This window comes from Hypanus sabinus, chromosome 3 (assembly GCF_030144855.1).
Source record: "Hypanus sabinus isolate sHypSab1 chromosome 3, sHypSab1.hap1, whole genome shotgun sequence".
Classification (NCBI taxonomy): Eukaryota; Metazoa; Chordata; class Chondrichthyes; order Myliobatiformes; family Dasyatidae; genus Hypanus; species Hypanus sabinus.
This window is the reverse complement of record NC_082708.1, coordinates 131,593,611-131,614,705: the sequence shown is the minus strand read 5'-3', so window position 1 is coordinate 131,614,705 and position 21,095 is coordinate 131,593,611. Positions and strand designations below refer to the sequence as shown.

The following is a 21,095-nucleotide window of genomic DNA, read 5'->3' as shown; positions in this document are numbered from 1 at the left end:
TTTCCCCTAGACTTTATAGAATTTCCCATGGAGATGACAGCCGGAGTTCAAACAGTATCATTGCTATGCCTGTATTTCTGGTGGGTAGAGTTGGTATCCTCTGTTGGAATTGTACCATCCACCCAGTCTGAAACTCTGGCCAGGTCTTCCCATTCCAAACATAAATGCTTTGACTTGTCCTGGAGTTTGATCAAGTATATTCCTGTTGCTTAACTCTGAAGTGTTCCTCCACCAAGTTCTTCACAACTAGCAAATTTTCATGTCGTGCAAATCAAATAAATCCTGTTTTCTGATCTTGTCAGAGCAGTTGGTACGTTCACCTGTTGTCAGGGAGAAGTAAGCACAGTTTTTAAGACCTCTTTCAGTTGTCATTTTCCTGATGGTGCTGATGAATTCTACAATTCAGGGCTGACTTTTTTTTCCCAAATTGAAACTAAATTAGGATGCAACTTGAGACGTTTAATGCAAAGCAATCTTTCACAAAATTTGTGCCGATCTATGTTTTTTTTTAAAAAAAACAGCTTGCCAATTCATGACCAGTTTTGAAGCCATGGTATTTTTGGACAAGATTCCACAGTTGCTGGAAATCTTGAGCAACACACAAAATATTGGAGTAACTCAGCAAATCAGGCAGCATCGATGGAGAGGAATAAGCAGTTGGACTGAGCCGGACCAAAACGACAGGAAAAGAAGGCAGAAGCAGGAAGAAGGGTTTCCTTTCCCCACCTTATTCTGGTTTCTGCCCCTTCCTTTCCAGTCCTGATGAAGGGTCTCGGCCTGAAACATAGACTGTTTATTCCCTTCGATAGGTGCTGTCTGACCTGATGAGTTCCTCCAGCATTTTGTGTGAGTTGCTTAAGGGGCTTTGAACTCTTTCCAGACTTGACAAAGATGTTTTACTAAATCTTGTCTTCCACATTCCTCTTCTTGTTTTGTTCTTCTTGATGTCTTCCCTGCGCCATTTTTATATTCCTTTTGTTTCTGTGATCCCTCGAGCTCCCTCGCTCTTTGCTATCCTCGGAGCTGCCTTTTCTTTCTCTACCTCAAGTCATCTTTCCCAACTTGTAAACAACCCCAGCGTCCCCCCATGTACCTGAGGCTCCCTGTCGAAATCAGAAATGAAGTTCATATTCAGTAAATTTGAAATGAAATCAGAAAATGTGAGAAATGGTCATCAGGTCAGACAGCAGCTGTGGGAAGAGAAACAGTAATTGTTTCTGGATGGAACTTTGACCCAGTTGCTGTTTCCACAGATGCCAGCTGAAATGATTTTCAATATTTTCGTGTTTTTCGGTCATGTTTGACTCAGAAAGTGTTGTAGTCCATTTAATTGCAAGATTAGTAACAACATGGAATTACTGAAGCTATGTGACAAAGAACCGGTTTTAAGTTCAGTGGTGTGTAAGGGATACAGTTGAGTCATGCAATTGAGCCACTTCTTGCCAGTTAAATTTTAGAGTGCAGTTAATGAATTAATCAACAGATCAGTACCTTGTGTCTGAAGATTGTACCTGAGCTTAAAATTCCATTCTTGAAGTCTAGGTAGAGAGCAGGCAGATTGGGATAGTTAGTTCAATGAGGAACTACCAGCCTGCTTCAGTGTTGCAGCCTAATAAATTTTAGTGGACAGAGGATAGGAGTCTAATGTCATATCTAGTCCTGACACCAGGAAATGTACTATTAAAATATCAGCATGCAGTGCTTAGGAAATAGTAAATAGAATTTTCACTACCTGACAGACGGAGTTCTTTAGAAGCTATTTCAAAGACCGCAATTTTCTAGGTAAAATGATTGTTTTTGTTTACTCCCTTGGTTCAATGCTGCCTTCCCTTTCTTTCTGTAATTTCTTCCAGCCTCTAATCTAGGCTGTTAATCAACTGTGAGTTTAATACATTCTCCTCCCTTTCAACAATTACAGCCATAACTTCACTTGCCTAGACCTAAACCCTTCCACTTCTACCTCCTATTCTACTTCAAAATCTATTCCTATTCCTCTTTTAAATTTGTTTGAGTAACCTTTCAGTCATCTGCTGTGAAGTCTCGTGGCTTGGTGTTGAGGTTAATATAACTTTGACCAAGGTGTGTTTGGGTAATTGCATTTAACAATGTTTACTTTGCTGTTTTTGTTTTCAGTTCCTTTATTTTCCTACTTGAATCATCACACAAAGTCATTACAATCCCCGATGGGGTGAGGGCACGTGTTTGCGAAATGCAAGAGATGAAATTGAGGGCAGCTTTGATGGTGGAGGAAGGGAAGCCCCTTCTTTGAAGAAGAGGGACATCTCCTTAGTTCTGGAATAAAAAGCCTCATTCTGACAGCAGATGCAGTGGAGACCAAGGAATTGAGAGAAGGGGGTGGCGTTTGTAGAAGTAGCAGAGTGGGAAGAGGTGTAGTCCATGTAGCTATGAGAGTCAGTGAGTTTATAATAGACATCAGAAGATAAGCTGGCTCCAAAAATGGAGACAGATTGAGAAAGGGGAGGGAGGTGTCAGAAAAGGTCCAGTTAAATTGAGGGCAGAGTGTTAGTTGAAGACAAAGTTTATGAAGTCAACGAGCTTCGCATAGGTGCTGGAAGCAGTGTAACATAGGAAAAGTTGGGGAGTGATACCAGTGTTGGAACATAGACAGACAGACATGTAGCCGACAGAAAGGCAGGCATAGCTGCGACGCATGCGAGCGCCCATGGCTACACCTTTTGTTTAAAGGAAGTGGGAGGAGCCAAAGGAGACAATATTGAGAGTCAGGATGTTCTGCCAGACAGGAGACCGGTGGTGGAAGGGAACTGATCGGGTCTGGTGTCCAGAAAGAAGTGGGGAGATTTGAGGCCTTCCTGGTGGGAGGATGGAGGTGTATGGGGACTGGGCAGCCATAGTGAAAATAAGATGATTTGGGACCAGGGAACCTGAAATCCTTAAAGATTCAGAGTGTGTGATGTGTTTTGGATGTAATTGGGAAGGGACTGAACCGGGGGGGGATATAACTGAGTCAAGGTTTGCAGATACAAGTTCAGGGGGGCAGGAACAAGCAGAAACAATGGGTCTACCTGGACAAATGGATCTTGGGTAGGAGGTAGAAACAGGAGGTATGGGGTGAGGGAACTGAGGTTGGTGGCAGTGGATGGGGCATCCCCAGAGTTAATAAGGTCGGTGATGGTGTGGGAGACAATGGCCTGACCCTCCTTTGTTGGGTCCTTTTTGAGGGGTAAGTAAGAGAAAGTATCTGACAGTGGTTGTTGGGCCTCCGCAAGGAAGAGATTGATCCGCCAGTCTACGATAGCTCCTCCCTTATCTGCCGGTTTGATGGTGAGGTTAGGATTATTGCAGAGAGAGTGGCGAGCAGAGCATTTGGAAGAAGTGAGGTTGGAATTGGAGAGAGGAGTGGTGAAGTTGAGATGGTTGATGCCCGGTTGGCAGTTAGTAATGAAAAGATCCAGAGCAGGCTGTCCAGGTAGAGGAGGAGGGTTGAAGACAGGACAGTGGGTCATCAGTGCAGTCTTGGTCTGAAATGTCAGCTGTACTCTTTTTCCATAGATGCTGCCTAGCCTATGTAGGTGGGTGGGGGGGGGTGTGTGTGTGTGTGTGATTCCAGCATATGCACATTTTCTCTTGTTTGGTATTGGTTACTGTGTACTTGTAATAACTTCAAACTAAATTAAAATTTCTTCCTTGCACTAAGTAACATCACTAAGTAAAATTTATTAAAAATTGCATTTTGCATAAATTGGCAGACACTGTTATAAAACTGGAAATTCCTGTTGTTGGAAGAGGTGGTTGGTGATGTCATTATTAATTGTATTCAGAAGTATGTTCTAGCTTAAGCATAGGGTATAATAGGTTAAGTGCATAATACTGCTGCTCTGAATTATAGGAAGTTAAACACTTAATTATATAATTGGACATTAACTTGTATCATTTGCATGTAACCAATTAAATTTTGAAATTAAAATTTGTCTGTTGCACTGCCATTCGAAAAAGCTGCCCCAAACTATAATCATGCTATTCTAACACTTGAAAGCCTTGGTGCCGGAGTTGACTGATGACCACTAAATATCCCTGAAAAGAAAAGGTCTTGGCCATTCTAGGGAAAGTGATTCATCTTTTGAAAAGCAGGTGTGGAAAGTTTTAGTTACTACCCCAAAGATCTGTCTGAAAATTAACATTACAAACTTGAAGTATTGTCAGGGCATCAGATTTTATTTATTGTTGTATATTTTAAAGTTAATATTCTGTTTTCTTTAACAACCTTAATCTCGTTTTCTTTCTCTTTGTTTTACTTTATCATTTAGTACACTATAAAATTCTTAACCTTCACTACTTAGCGTAATCTATTGAAGGATCAAAAGTGGATGCAATACTGATTTTTATGTTTTGAATTGTTCAATCCTTTAATTCCATTTAACTGACTCAGACTAGAAGTATGTAGAAGCACATGATATCTAAAATAAAAGAGAAAACTCAGCAGGTCAGGTAGCGTTTACAGAAAGAAAAGTAGTTTTGAGGACCTTCTTCGGAACTGGGAGAGAATGTAATTTTAAATTGTAGACAAAGGGGTAAATCCCTGGTGGGGCAAGGACAGGGTTGCTTTGGGAATAATTGAAGACTCAGCTGGCTGATGCTCAATACAGAGTGAGGAAGACCGAGACGTATTCACGTGGAAAATGAGCTGATCTTCTACAAACTTGAGATCAGCCTGAACACAAGGGCATATATTGACAAGTCAGAGTAGGAGTGGTAAGGAGTGTAAAGTGGCAGGAACATGGAAGCTCCTGGAAACGCCAGTGACTTGACCTTCGGTGCTCGGCAGAAGCAGTCACCTGATTTGAGTTCAGCTTCTCCAGTGGAGAGGAGAATACACTTAGTGCAGTGTTTTAGCTAAAAAAGAGCAAGTGATCAGTGGCAGCACTTTGAATCTTGGATGGTGGGAAGGGAAGAAGTAAAAGGATAGATGTGGCATCTTGGAATATAATGATCTATATTAATTTGCAGAGTCATATGAGATGGGTCCTTTGGCCAACCAGATCCATGCTGACCCTCAAGTCTCATCTATACCAATCCCACTTACCAGTCAATCAGGTTGGGATGATGCAATCTCTCTCTCAACCAGCCCACTTTGCCCGAGGGCTTGCACGTAGCATAGTCCCCAATCCACAAACGTGGTCTCCAGGAGACAATGGTCAATGTCGCATTATTTTGCATCGCCAGGGAATGAGGCATCCGGCATGTCTCTCTCCCATTTCCTGGGTCTACTGACCCCAGCCCCCAACTAGTGCTCTTGCGATTCTCACAAAGGAGGGGGCTGCGGGCATAACAGTTGAAGTCTGTGCCTTGGGCAGTGATTTCCAGCTTCCAGTTACCCACTGAGTGGGGGGGGGAACAAACAACTTCCCGTTGATCCCAACATCACATCTCTTGCCCATCAATCTATGCCCTCAGGAGTTAGACTCTTCTGCCAAAAGGAAGAGTTTCTCACTAACCACCCAATCACCACCTCTCAATTTTGTACACCTCAATTCAACAAGAACCTGCTCTTGTTGAGAAAGTATGAAGATGTATCAAATGTAAAAGTGATTTCCAAATTACACTTGTAACACTTTTTTTGTTTTCATTTAGACTACACCAGTAGCATTTACTCACTACCCTTTTGGGATGATTCTAATTATTACAGTTCATTCCTAAGGTGAATATTAGTAATTATTGGGTTTTACGATTAAATCCTTCAGTAAATATTAGCCTTCATATTCTAGCATCTTTACAGTTACTAATAGTGTATAATTGAAGCCAGCTGACTGCTAGACTTTAGTAAAATTTAGTCATTTTACCACTGGGAAGAGTTAGTCAGTGGGAATCTTGAGAGATACAAGAGACTTGAATCTGGAACAGATTCACTAGCCTACAAAGTACCCAAGACATCTTTAGGGAGCGATGTCTCAGAAAGGCAGTGTCCAAAGACCTCCAGCACCCAGGGCATGTCCTTTTCTCACTTTTACCACCAGGGAGGAGGTACAGAAGCCTGAAGGCACACACTCAGTGATTCAGGAACAGTTTCTTCCCCTCTGCCATCCGATGGACTTTGAATGGACTTTGAAGCTTTGGACACTACCTCACTTTTTTAAATATACAGTATTTCTGTTTTTGCACATTTTAATAATCTATTCAATATATGTAATTGATTTATTTATTACATTTTATTTATTACAATTTTTTTCTCTCTCTCTGCTAGTTTATGTATTGCATTGAACTCTGCAGCTAAGTTAACAAATTTCACGTCACATGCCGGTGATAATAAACCTGATTCTGAAAATCAAACTTCTGGTAAAACCCAGTGGGTCAAACTGTATCTATGGAGGTAAAGGGATGGTTGGATGAGATTTTTTTTTGGAATTAGAGGATGTGTTTTCACTGCAGGTGTGGGAAGAGCAGTGCCTTTAGATCAGACTGGTGAGTTTTTTCTTTGTTCACTCTTGGGATTTCTAAAGCAATATATAGATAGCCCTCAGAGTAAATTGGGTGAAGGCTAAATTTGATGGCATCAAACAGGGTCTCTTAAAATTGATTGGAAGAGGCTGTTTACAGATAAAGAGACATCTAGCAAGAGGGAAGCTATAAATGCATCTAGCAAGAGGGAAGCTATAAGTGTCAGAGAGGAAGAGTTTGGGGGCATTGTGTTCCTGTACAAATGTTGGGCAAAGTTGGCAGGATTGAGGAACCTGGTTGTCAGGGGACATCGATGGCCTGGTTTGGAGAAACAAGGCATCTATAAGTCAGATATAGGCAGTCTGAATCGGGTGAGTCCCCTGAAATGTATGAAGGATATAGCGGCAGACATGAGAAGGAAGTTAGGAAAGCAAAAAGGAGGCCATGAGATATCTGTGACAGATAAGATAAAGAAGAATCTTAAAGGTTTGTGTAAGTATGTTAAAAGAATAGCTAGGGAGAGAGGAGGTCTTTTTAAGGGCCAATTTAATAATTGATGTGTGGTGCTAGAGGAAATGGGTGAGGTCATAAATAAATATTTATTGTTTGAAGCAACACCCACAAAATTGAACTGAATTGACTTTATTTCTTACATCCTTCACATACACAAGGAATAAAATTTTTTGTTACATTTCTCAATGTGCAAATGATAGTAATTTGTAATAAATAGTATATACAGTAAGACATACAACAGAACAGGCAATATAACAGAAATACAAGAGAGAACATCTTAACATACTGCATGTGTGTGTGGTATCTCAGTTGTACAGCAGCTGATAGAGCACTTCAGCGGGTCGTCTCCAGCTCCCAGAAGATCATCGGGACACAGCTCCCAGCCCTGGAGGACACCTACAGCTCACGCTTACAGAAACTACAAGCATCTGTAAGGACAATACGCACCCATGCAATCATCTGTTTGAACTTCTTCCATCTGGCAGACGTTATACGATTTTCTATGCCCGCACTTCCAGACTGAAAAACAGCTTTTTCCCCCCAGAGCTATAATTGCTCTGAAGCAATCGATCAAGCATCATCCATAAATTTGTTATGTTGCTGCTTTTAATGCTGGTTTTATGGCTGTCATGCATCAGACTTGCACTTTTGTACTGCTAGACATTGCTTGTACTGGCTGGTTTCTTGATTTTATTTATTGTTTTATAGCATTGAGTATGAGAGTTAGAAACTCATTTTCGCTGTATTGGTGCATGGTAAATTATACTATACAATGGCAAAGATATTTCGTAGTTTCATTTCAAATACAATTGTGTCAGCATGATGGCCTGATGGAAGAAACCGTCCCGGAGCCTGTTAACGCTGCATTACCATTTCCTGGATGGTAGCAGCTGGAACTGTTTGTAGTTGGGGGTGACTTGGGTCCCCAGTGATCCTTTGGGCCTTTTTTTTACCCACCTGTCTCTGTAAATGTCCTGAATCATGGGAAGTTCATATCAACAGATGTGCTGGGCTGTCCGCATCACTCTCTGCAGTGTCCTGCGATAAAGGGAGATACAGTTCCCATACCAGGCAGTGACGCAGCCAGTCAGAATGCTCTCAATTGTGCCCCTGTAGAAAGTCCTTGGGATTTGGGGACTCACGTCAAACCTCTTCAACCGTCTGAGGTGGAAGAGGCGCTTATGTGCTTCTTTTTCACCACACAGCCGATTAGTACAGACCATGTGAGATCCTCAATGATGTGGATGCCGAGGAACTTGAAGCTGTTTACCCTCTCAACCCCAGATCCATTAATGTCAATAGGGGTGAGCCAGTCTCCATTCTTCCTGTAGTCCAGAACCAGCTGGAGGAATTCAACACGTCAGGCAGCATCAAGTATCTAGAGAAATTCTTGTGTTAGTTATTATGTATGAATTTATTGTAGAGAAAGACATGCAAGCTAACAAGTTCGACATAGACCTGGAAGAGTGCAGCACAGTACAGACCCTTCGGCCCACAATGTTGTGCCGACCCTTAAACCCTGCCTCCCATATATCTCCCCCCCCACCTTAAATTCCTCCATATACCTGTCTAGTAGTTTTTTTAAATTTCACTAGTGTATCTGCCTCCACCACTGACTTAGGCAGTGCATTCCATGCACCAACCACTCTCTGAGTTTAAAAAAAACCACCTTCTAATATCCCCCTTGAACCCACCCCTTACCGTAAAGCCATGTCCTCTTGTACTGAGCAGTGGTGCCCTGGGGAAGAGGTGCTGGTTGTCCACTGTGTCTATTCCTCTTAATATCCTGTACACCTCTATCATGTCTCCTCTCATCCTCCTTCTAAGAGTAAAGCCCTAGCACCCTTAATCTCTGATGATAATCCATACTCTCTAAACCAGGCAGCATCCTGGTAAATCTCCTCTGTACCCTTTCCAATGCTTCCACATCCTTCCTATACTGAGGTGACCAGAACTGGACACAGTACTCCAAGTGGCCTAACCAGAGTGTTATAGAGCTGCATCATTACATCGCGACTCTTAAATTCTATCCCTCGACTTATGAAAGCTAACACCCCATAAGCATTCTTAACTACCCTATCTACCTGTGAGGCAACATGTACCCCCAGATCCTTCTGCTCCTCTGCACTACCAAGTATCCTGCCATTTACTTTGTACTCTGCCTTGGAGTTTGTCCTTCCAAAGTTCTCGGAAGGGAATATTGATATTCTGCAGCTTATCAAATTATGAAGGATGTGTTAGAGATACCAAAGTCTGCAAAGACCCTGATTGTAACCTCATTTCCCATAGGTGAGGTTTTGGAGAATGGCCAATATTGAAACTTTGTTATAAACCACAACAGGGCGAAGCCAAAGACTACCAGTTGGTGAGCCCGTCATCATTGGCAGGAAAGTTATTGGAAGAGATTCTGAGAGATGGGATTTATTTGCACTTAGAAAGATTAGGACTGATTAGCGATTGTTATGATGACATTGTGTGTGGGAAATCTGTCCCACAAGTTTGGCTGACATTTTTTTTGGAAGCAGTCATTGAAGGGGATTTGTGAGGACAGTGACTAAACATTTGCACATCACAGCTCAGATTTATTTGTTTTTTAGGATTGTGAGGATGGTTTTAAGGACACTGAGGGGAGTTGGGGGTCAGGTTATGGTTTTGGGATAGGGATGAGGGGGCATTAGAGATCAGGCTGGAGTCTAAGTCTCCACTCTGTGTTTTAAAGACTAGGGACATGGACATGGGACTTGTATAGTCGATGCCAGACGGGCAAAGTGGTCAACTCCCTCGCCCCTTCCACCCAATTCAGTGGGCTCCAGAGTCCGATTTCTCTGTGGGCAGGAGGAACAAGATCTACTGTGCCCCTAGGCTTACGGATCGGTGAGACTGGAGTTCGACATCTAGTGTTTGGGATCTTATCATCAACAGATTTGGAGTTTAAAGGTTCAAAGTTTCATTTATGATCTAAGTTTACAACTCTGAGATTCTTCTCCGGGTAGCAATGAAACCAAGAAAGAAAAGCAAGGCAGTGTGATCATCAACCAAAACACCCACTCCCCCGCAGAAGAAATAAACAAAAACTGAACAGGCACATCAATCTCTGCGACTGCACAAAAAAAAAGGACAGAACTGAACAGGCACATAACCCCCAAAATCCCCCACCCTGCTCAAAAAAACAATGAGAAAGATTGGGTGAAAAACACAGAATATTAAAAAAAACTATAAGACCAAAAATGAAGACTGGAGTCCCAAGTCCACATCCAAATCACAGAAAACCTGGGCAACACTCTTTGGGCACAATGACCTCCCTCTCCAGTAGCAGAGCGATGAAAAGACAGTCAGCCAGTACTTGCCCTCCACGCTCACCTCGATGCTTCAAACTCCCTCGTCGCTTCAATCAACAAAATGGAGTCAAACATCAGCTCGCGCCCTTGTCCCACACCCTGCCCGCCACGAGGTCTGAGCACACTGCTTCAGTCTCCCGCAATTCTCTCGGAGACTGCAGAGCACTGAAGCACCCAAAGGATCTCCAAACTTTCGCATTTGCCTCTGTTTCAATCTCCCTCATTGCTTTAATCAGCAAACAATGGAATCTTTAATCGGCAAAATGGAGTGGAACGTTAGCCCCATCGCATGGCCTGCCCACCATGAGGTTCATACCCAGAATCCTCTAGGAGTCTGCGGTGTGCTGAAGCACCCAAACGATTTCCAAACTTCCACATTCACCTTGACGTTTCAGTCTCTGTCATTGATTTAATTGGCAACAGTGGAAGCTTTAATCGGAGAAATGGAGTTTAACATCGTCTCACGCCCCATTCCTCAGTCTTCCCACCACAAGGTTCGCATGTGCTGCCCCTGCCTCCTGAAATCCTCTCTGAGACTGCAGAGTGCTGGAACACCTAAACAATCTCCAAACAGCAAATCACGGGCTCCAGCAGATCTGGAATCACATCCAAGACGAAAAACAAACATAAAAGACATAAAGGAAATGAAGCATATGGTTTTCATGATCTAGCCAGAAGATGGTGACTGAAAGAGCATTTTGCACAGGTCCCACCTAGACCGGAAGGTTCAAGAGCTGGTTTTCAGTGATCGGCTTGTCCTGTGATCAATGGAAGTAGCAAGGCCCGAGTGTTGAATCAGATGTCTGGAAATCAAGGCCCATTGGCTGGAGCTGAGTCTGTAAGTCTGTCCACATCTGCTGGGGAGGTTTTAGTCTGGTGTCTGCAGTCCCAAGTCAGAGTCTGTTGAAAGCTGGAGTCTGTAGGCTTGTCCCGCAGTTACAGCACTGTGTATGTGTGTGGGTCAGTAGGAGGAAGGGGGCCTGTTTTGCTGCTGCTGTTCTGCTGAAGTGTGGTTGGCACTGGACTGTGCCATTACCCTTGTGGGCTGCCCCCAGCAGACCCTCAAGTGTGTTGGTCATTAATATACAGTACATGATGCATTTCACTGTTTGTTCCAATATACACGTGGCAAATAAAATTGAATCGTGAGCATTTGGAATCCAGAGTAAGCTGGCCGATTTGGGTTCAGAACTGCCTCAGTGGTAGGAGTCGGAGTGTGCCAGCGCAGGGTTGCTTCTCAAATTGGAGGCTTGTAAGCAGTGGTGTGGTGTAAGGATAGTGCAATGTCCTCTGTTATTTGTTATGTATATTAATAATTTGGATGGGAATTAGTAGGCATGAGTCTGCAGGAGACACCAATAATGTTGTTAAAGTAGAATGTGAACCAGGATGTCTAAAGTTGCAGCAGGGTAATGTCTATCTGGGGAAATGGACAAAAGAATGATGGATGGAATTTAATTCCAGCACATGCAAAGTGGTGCATTTTGGGAACGTGACATGCGTAGTGAATGGCAGAACCCGAGGAGTGTCCAGAGAGACCCAGGGACACAAGTTCCATGAAAGTGGTGACACGGGGAGATAGAGTGGTGAAGAGAATGCATTAATTCTTGCCTCTATTGTTAGGTACCGGAGTTGGAATGTTACGATACAATTGCACGGCATGTTGGCTGAGCAACACCAGGAGAATTATCTCACCAAACTACATAAAAAATGTGGTTAAGAAAGAGAAAGTCGTACAGTCACAGAGCACTACAGCACAAAAGTTAACTGGGTTACTGATTTTTGTTTCCTCTCTGCGTTGCTCAGCAGCCTTGCCATGTGTCTTCCAAAAGCAGATGGTGCCGACTCTCATAGAGCAAGGAAAGTGAAGAGATCTGCCGAACTGGAAGAAATCTTAAAAGTACTGAAAAATATTCACGTTAGTATTCGATGTACTTCTGAAGCAATTTGTCATTATTACCTGTACAATTGCCTTTACTTATTGAATGTTATTTTCTTTTAGAATCAAGTGGTGAACCTTTCTTGTGATGTAAGTATTACCCTTATCGACTGACAAATTAGATTGGGCTAATGTTATTATGACGGTAAAGTGTTGGGCCAGATAGCAACATGCTGTTTGTGCTGGAAGCAGACTAAGTGAGTGAACTTGCTGTTCTCGGGATCCCCTGAACACCTGCATGGTAGCAGAACCTTGCACGTGGAAGTGCCGTTAAAAGTGAATGCCAGAACAGGCTCATCTGTCCAATAACTGTGAACTACCTGTTTTGCAACAGCTAAACCAGCAGGCCTGTTTCAGATAACCTCATGCTGTGATGGAGCTCAGAGCAGGGTGACCTGGGGAGTTGAGTGCTGTGCATGCAAACAATGTTGTTTATCCACTAGAGCTGACTGAATGTAGTTAGAGTCTTGTCACTACGAACGTTGGCCTAGAAGAGAACCCCCTGCTGTCTGTGGCAATGAATCCCACAGATTCACCACCCTCGGGCTAAAGAAATTTCTCATCTCTGTTTCTAAAGGGACGTCTTTCCATTTTGAGTCTATGCTCTCCGGTCCTAATGGAAACATCCTCTCCATGTCCACACTGTTGAGGCCTTACTATATTCAGTAGATGCCCGTGAGATTCCAACCCCCCACCCCTATTCTTCTAAACATTAGTGAGTACAGGCCCAGAACCATCAAACACTCCTCACATGTTAACCATTTCATTCCTGGGATCATTCTTGTAAACTGCCTCCGGACCCTTTCCAATGCCAGCACATGATTCCTTAGATAGATGAGGGGCCCGAACCTGCTCACAATAATCCAAATGTGGTCTGGCCGGTGCCTTATAAAGCCTCAGCATTACATCCTTGCTTTTGTAATAGTATTACAGCTTGGGGTGACAGAGTTTGGAAGTTCAATTCTGTAGCCGTCTGCAAGGAGTTTGTAGATTCTCAGCGTGACTACGTGGATTTCCTCTGGGTACTCTAGTTTCCTCTCACAGGCAAGGGTGTACAGGTTAGTAGTAAGTTAATTGGTCATTGTGAATTGTCCTGTGATTGTACTCCTTAAGGCTTCCTTCTTCAATTCTTAATTTTAGAGATGAATCTTGGAATCAGTGTAGATCTCCCATGGTAAGGAACCATAATTTATAATCACAGACAGACAGTAGGGCTGGAATAGCCTGTTCTGCACTACATCTCTAAATAAAAATAAAATAATATATTCCAGTCTTCTGGAAATGAAACATTGCATTTACCTTCCTTGCTGCGGACTCAGTCTACAAGTTAGCTTTTAGGAAATCCTACACTAGGACTCTCAAGTCTTTCTATACCTCCAATTAACTCCCCATTTAGAAACTATTCTATGTCTTTATTCCTTTTTCCAAAGTGCATAACCACACACTTCCCCACGCTGTATTCCATCTGTGAACTCTTTGCCTATTCTCCTAATCTGTCCAAGTCCTTCTGCAGTATCACAGCTTTCTCATAACTTTTTCCACCTATTTTTGTGTCACATGAAAACCCCTGGATAGGCTATTCCATAATGTTAGTTATTGCAATACATTTAATATTAATAAGCAAGATTTTAGTTATGACTGATGTAGCCTCATTTTTATTGTTTTCTGAACTGTTTCATGAATTCATGAAATGAAATCTAAAATTTTACTGAGATAGTTTCATGTAAATATATTACTTTTCTGGTGTATTACTACTTACTATTCCAACCTTTATTCTCTATTCTTTTATGACACCTCCCCACAAAGTCAAGTCAAGTCACTTTTATTGTCACTTCGACCATAACTGCTGGTACAGTACATAATCAAAATGAGACCACGTTTTTTCAGGACCATGGTGTTACATGATGCATTACAAAAACTAGACTGAACTACACAAAAAAAAAACAGAAAAAAACTACACTAGACTCAGACCTACCCAGGACTGCATAAAGTGCACAAAACAGTGCAGGCATTACAATAAATAATAAACAAGACAATAGGGCAGTAAGGTGTCAGTCCAGGCTCTAGGTATTGAGGAGTCTGATGGCTTGGGGGAGAAACTGTTACATAGTCTGGTTGTGAGAGCTTGAATGCTTCAGTGCCTTTTCCCAGGTGGCAGGTGGGAGAAAAGTTTGTATGAGGGGTGTGCAGGGTCCTTCATGATGCCTTTTACGGATGCAGTGTGTAGTGTAAATATCTGTACTGGCGGGAAGAGAGACCCTGATGATCTTCTCAGCTGACCTCACTATCCACTGCAGGGTCTTGCGATCCGAGATGGTGCAATTTCCGAACCAGGCAGTGATGCAGTTACTCAGGTTGCTCTCAATACAACCCCTGTAGAATGTGATGAGGATAGGGGGGTGGGAGATGGACTTTCCTCAGCCTTCGCAGAAAGTAGAGTCGCTGCTGGGCTTTCTTTGCTATGGAGCTGGTGTTGAGGGACCAGGTGAGATTCTCCGCCAGGTGAACACCAAGAAATTTGGTGCACTTAACGATCTCTACCGAGGAGCCGTCGATGTTCAGTGGGGAGTGGTCGCTCCATGCCCTCCTGAAGTCAACAACCATCTCTTTTGTTCACATTCAGAGACAGGTTGTTGGCTCCGCACCAGTCCGTTAGCCACTGCACCTCCTCTCTGTAAGCTGAGTGTGCTAATGAGACCCACAACAGTCGTGTCATCGGCGAACTTGATGATGTGGTTCGAGCTGTGTGTTGCAGCACAGTCGTGGGTCAGCAGAGTGAACAGCAGTGGACTGAGCACGCAACCCTGGGGAGCCCCCGTGCTCAGTGTGATGGTGTTGGAGATGCTGCTCCCGATCCAGACTGACTGATGTCTCCCAGTCAGGAAGTCTAGTATCCAGTTGCAGAGGGAGGTGTTCAGGCCCAGTAGGCTCAGCTTTCCAGTCAGTTTCTGAGGGATGATTGTGTTGCATGCTGAACTGAAGTCTATGAGCAGCTTCCGAACATATAAATGTTTCTAGCAAATGCAAAACAAAATTAGTTTGATAAAAGCTATAGAATTAACATCAGTAACTGATTTTTTTGGGGAAAGGATACTGTTGTTAGAATTCTGCATACACATGAAGTAAAGACAAAAGATTACTACACAGACTTATTTTTCTGAAAGTTTGTGTTAAATCCTGTGTCATTTTAATCAGATAACTTTGTTTTAATTTGTAGAATTTGAAAATAAAAACTACTTCGGAGGTGTCCGTAAGTATTTGGCTACAGTGCCTTTTTTTTACACTTTAGACAAACTGAAGCCTTGAACCATTTTATTGCATATTTCATTGTCTCATTAAGTAATAAAACTTTTTATGACTTTTGCTTAAGTGTCGGGAAGTTACAGTCTCAACATTAACCTCATCAAGGGAGTATTCAGGTGGGAGTAAATTGTTACAGGAGATCTGAAAATGTGTATAAATTCCTATTTCTACATTTGGAATGGTGTTATGCTTATCAAATATTCTTGTGTTCCTGGGATGAGCATATTTACAGTTATTCTCTGAGGAGTTATAACTCAGTTATAACTTTGGCAGGGAGTACTGTGAATGAGTCTACAATATCTACACTCTTGTGCCCCCATTTCCAGTGTCTGTACTCTACGAGCCTTCCTTCTTCCATTCTTAATTTTAGAGATATTTGTCCTGAAAGGTCTTGGAACCAGTATAGATCTCCCGTGGTAAGGAACCATAATTTATAAATCACTAAATGCAATCAAGTTCCAATCCTCACAGTTTCTCATAGTTAACTCCAATTACTTTACCAGTAATTACCTTGCACAATATTTGAGCTCATTTTTGGCACCATCTCCATTCAGACTAATCTGTACCAAATTCCTATTGCCAGGAGCCATGCATTAAATTAATTACTATATAATACCTAACAATACATTATCCTGAAAATCCCTATATTTTTACATAATTTTCTCTTCACTTTTCTGTGCTTGGTAAACACTAACAATTCACATTCCCACTAAGTATTATTTTTTCACTCTGCATTCTCTACCCCACTATTTCATGGCTCTTACAACCAGTTAGTCACTGCTTAAATTATTTGAAATCTAATAAATTTCACCCATGAGCCATTTTGATTCAAATGTCAGATGATGTTGCAATAGAGTTTTTTTCTACAAAAGATTGCTATCAGAGAAATGCTACAAGAGGTACATGGACAATAATGCCTGTATATTTAAAATCCCTGGTCTCCAATTAGAATGGAACTTGTTAGACTGACTTAACTCCTTTTAATCACAAAGCATGCCACAAATATTAACCGTCAGCACATTAAAAAAAGTGATTCTAGCAATAGGCAACAGTGTTTGAAATCTTCTTTTGAGTCAGATGGTATGGACAGAAGCTACATTTCTCATTATGCTTGCATATGAAGTTAAAGGGGTTGCTGTAGTGATTTAAAAGAACAATTTTTCATTGAACCTTTCTCATTTCTTAGGAATTGAGGTTATACACACCTGCAGATGTAACTGTAAGTACTAATCACTAGAACACTTCTAGAAGACCAAACTGGTTTTATTAGGAATCGGTATTCCTTTTTTAATGTTAGAAAATTGATTAATATAATTTATACTTCATCACCCATAATCCCAGAATGTGTTATTTCATTAGATGCTGCAAAAGCTTTTGATAGAGTTGAATGGACATACTTATTTAACGCTTTGAGATATTTTAATTTTAGTCCTAATTTTATATCATGGATCAAACTAATATATTATAAACCTGTTGCTTCTGTTCTTACAAATAATTACAGATCCTCTTTTTTTCAATTATCTCGTGGTAGGAGACAAGGTTGTCCCTTAAGTCCTTTATTATTTAATATCGCATTAGAACCTTTAGCCATTGCTATTCGTGAATCTCCTAATATTTTTGGTATTACCCGTAATGAGAAGTTATACAAATTATCACTTTATGCTGATGACTTGTTATATATTTCTGATCCTGACAGGTCTATTCCCGCTATTTTATCCTTGTTGGCTCAATTTGGTAGTTTTTCTGGTTATAAACTAAACTTGGATAAGAGTGATTTATTCCCTTTAAACGTGCAAACTTTATTGAATGATAGGATACCATTTAAATTTGTTACTGATAACTTTATCTATTTAGGTATAAAAATTACCAAGAAATATAAAGATTTATTTAGACTGAATTTTTTACCTATGCTCCATCAAATTCAACAACTTACTACAAGATGGTCTCCCCTATCCTTATCATTAGTTGGTCGGATTAATGCTATTAAAATGATGATTTTACCGAAATTTTTATATTTATTTCAAGCTTTACCAATTTTTATTCCTAAATCTATTTTTCATAACATTGATTCAAAAATTTCCTCATTTGTTTGGCAAAATAAAAACCCCAGGTTAAGTAAAAGGCAATTACAAAAATCTAAAAAAGATGGTGGTTTAGCTTTACCTAACTTTAGATTTTACTATTGGGCGAATAATATTCGAAACTTAATATATTGGAAATTAGATTGGAATTCACCATCGTGCCCACAGTGGGTAAATTTAGGATGCAATGAGGCACAGGGATATTCTTTATTCTCCTTTCTTGGTTCTTCTCTTCCTGCTGATTTAGTTAAATTCAATAAACAGATATCTAATCCTGTTGTCAAACATACATTACGAATTTGGTTTCAATTTCGTAAGTTTTTTACTCTGAAAAACTTTGTTCTTGATAGCCCTATTTTACTTAATTTTTTTTTCAAACCTTCTTTGACAGATCAAGCTTTTAGCATATGGAAAAGGAAAGGTATAAAATGTTTTCGTGATCTTTTTTTTGAAGGTAGTTTGATGTCTTTCGACCAACTTTCCAACAAATTTAAGTTACCTAAATCTAATTTTTTTAGATATTTACAAATCAGAAATTTTTTACATGAAGTTCTACGATCTTTCCCCAATTCAACTTCAGTGGATTTCTCAGATTTGATTTTTACCTTAAATCCTTGTCAGAAGGGATTAGTGGCTTTTATTTATAATATGATTATGAAGATACAACCAGAAATATCAGGTAGAATTAAACAAGAATGGGAAAAAGAACTTCAATATAATATATCAACAGAAAAATGGGAAAAAATTTTACAAATGGTTAATTCTTCTTCTATATGTGCTAAACATGCTTTAATACAATTTAAAATTCTATTCTCGATATTATTCTCGATTCTATTCTCATATTAACCCTCAATGTGACAGATGTCATTCAGATGTGGCTTCATTGACCCACATGTTTTGGTCATGTCCCACTTTACATAACTATTGGAAGGACATATTTGCTACCATTTCCTCAATTTGGAATATCGATTTACAACCTCATTTTATTACTGCAATTTTTGGTATACCAAATGAGGATGGTAATCAGTTTTCCCCTTCAATTAGACGAATGATTGCTTTTGTAACATTAATAGCCAGAAGGTCTATATTACAAAATTGGAAAGAAGTAAATCCTCCTACCACGTTTCAGTGGTTCTCTCAAACTATTTCTTATCTGAGCTTGGAAAAAATTAGAAGCACTATTTTTGACTCGTCAATTAAATTTGAAGAAACTTGGGGACCGTTCATTCGACATTTTCATATGAATTAATTTGGCCTCTTCCAGACCTTCTCTCTGCTTATTCTTGTTCTGGTATGGAGTTCTGGAGTTTTTGACACTATCATATACATATAAACTGTTATTATTGCCCATGTTAGTTTAGTTTAGTGTTTTTTTTTCTCAATATATATTTTTTCTTCTATTTTTAAATTTTTTTTCTTTTGATGATTATTTTTATTTTTTTAATATATAATTATTATAGGCTTGATTGATTAATGTACTTTTTTTTGTTGATATTTAATAGGATATTGCTATCTTATTATTAATGCAATTTCAAGTCTATTGCACTTATAACCTATTCATTATTATGTTATGTTTATTTTATATATGAAACAATAAAAAGATTGAAAAAGAAAAGAAAAAAGAACACTTCTGCATGATCGAAACAAGTTTAAATTAAATCTTTTTACTGTATAGCTTTTTTTTTGCCTAACAGAATAATGACATTAATCTCAGCGCAATGAATCAGTAAAAAAAAAGTAGCCCCAGAACCTAGGATGGTCTGCAGAAAGTTAATCTGTCAAGTTGACAGGCCATCTTTGAATCTGGAAAAGCAAATAATAGACAGCAGATACTGGAACTCTGAAATAAAATCCAAGACTGTTGAAACGCTGAGCAGATTAAATAAAATCTCTGGAATGAGAAATAGAGTTAATATTTTCAGGTCTGACTAAGAACCATTCCTGATACTGTAACCAAACCTGTAGATGAAAGTTTTCCCGTGTGCTCTGTAGTCAGACGTCAGCAGTAACTCGATGTTTGCTTTTGGAAGTGTTTGAGTTTTAGTGCAGGAAACCTTTTGGTTTCTTTTGAACTCTTAACATAAAATTTTCAGGACATGACATTTATTGTTGGGTTCCTTATCATGTCCTCCAGTATACAGTGTTTCAGCTGATAATGGATAACCAGATGTATGGAAATTCAGCTTTATGCAAATTTACTCGTACTTTGAAGATAGTATAAAGAAGTGGCCTGTTTCCGAGCTGTGGAATGCTGATTCTATAATAGCAAAATGTTTAGTGGTGTTTATTAATGACCAGATGTGGTATATACTGTATGCCATTAGTTTAATTATAGATAAGTTAAGGTCATGAAAGATTTTAGCGAGTATGTGCATCAGTTTATTGTCGTGCACTGCAGTACAGTGAAATGTTTCTTTCCCCCGTGTGCCATTCATTTAGAGCGTGCCATGCGTAATACATGGAGGTAATAAAATAAAACAGGATTCAGTGTGGTTATGCTGTAGGCGGCTATAGAAGACGCACATTTCTGACTCAAGCAGTCAGCATATGAGCACCTTTCAAAAATGGAATCCTTAAGCAATCCCAGCCAGGACTGCCTTTTAGTGTAATAGTTCAAGGCGTCAGCACAGTGAGTGCTTTTCCAGCATGGTAACATTAACTACCTTCCTGGGGTTTATCCCACCAACGAATCGCACCTTACTAGTGTCATTGGTGTGTGAGGAGGGTCACACGATCGTCCCTTCCTTGCATCTATGATTAGCAACCTGACACCAAGAAAGCTTGTTTCTCGGCTTATTCAAAGCACTTCTGTAGTTGGCATGCATAACTTACTGCCAGTCTGTACAAGCACGAGCATTACCTGCAGCAGTAGCAAATATTTTTAAATCAATGTCGTTACCTACAAGAATTCTTAAATTGTTTTATAGAAGTCTATAAATACACTTTTATTAGTCCCTTAAATAATTCTCTCCCTTCAACTTTTGTCAACTGCTTATTAATTTTTAACCTTTTTAATTTTCTTCATTAACTTTCTAGTAATAAAGTAAATGCTACCAAGCTATGTGGGGATGGAATGATTATTGGTGATTGAATAATGTTTCATGCATTTTTAACAAGATAAGTTTACCACTCATTCAACAGCAAGTAACGGTTTGTTCTACAGCAAACCTGATTTCTTAAACTCCAGTCATTGTAATAATACATTTAACTCCTGGAGATAATTTTGCATTTTGTGATAATTGTTTGTTATATTTTTCCATTGTGTAGAACATTTTTCACTCATTATTTATGTCACATAATTGTGTGACAAATTAGTTCCTCTTGGTCAGGATTAACTTGTATTTCCACTTCAGACACCAGAAACGCCAATCAGGTTTGCATGAAAAATGTTAACTTGCTATATTTATTAGGCCCCATTTTCTGTTGTGACATGACATATTAACCAAGAATTGACCAGTTTGTAGATTTATACGAATATATTTAAATAATAGTGATACATTCTATGCT

At 40.1% G+C, this 21,095-nt stretch overlaps 1 protein-coding gene across 6 annotated transcripts in view; it reads left to right on the top strand.

The window, feature by feature from the left end:
• LOC132391662 (interleukin-15-like) overlaps positions 1–21,095 on the top strand; it is a 109,892-nt gene that overhangs the window by 58,800 nt on the left and 29,997 nt on the right. For 3 of the 6 annotated variants that reach the window (XM_059965145.1, XM_059965149.1, XM_059965151.1), the window contains exons 3-6: positions 12,072–12,183; positions 12,268–12,294; positions 15,422–15,454; positions 16,694–16,726. In XM_059965145.1, coding sequence (XP_059821128.1) covers positions 12,072–12,183; positions 12,268–12,294; positions 15,422–15,454; positions 16,694–16,726 — 205 coding nt within the window. The remainder of the gene's footprint in view (positions 1–12,071; positions 12,184–12,267; positions 12,295–15,421; positions 15,455–16,693; positions 16,727–21,095) is intronic. The other 3 variants (XM_059965148.1, XM_059965147.1, XM_059965146.1) reach the window with 3 other exon arrangements.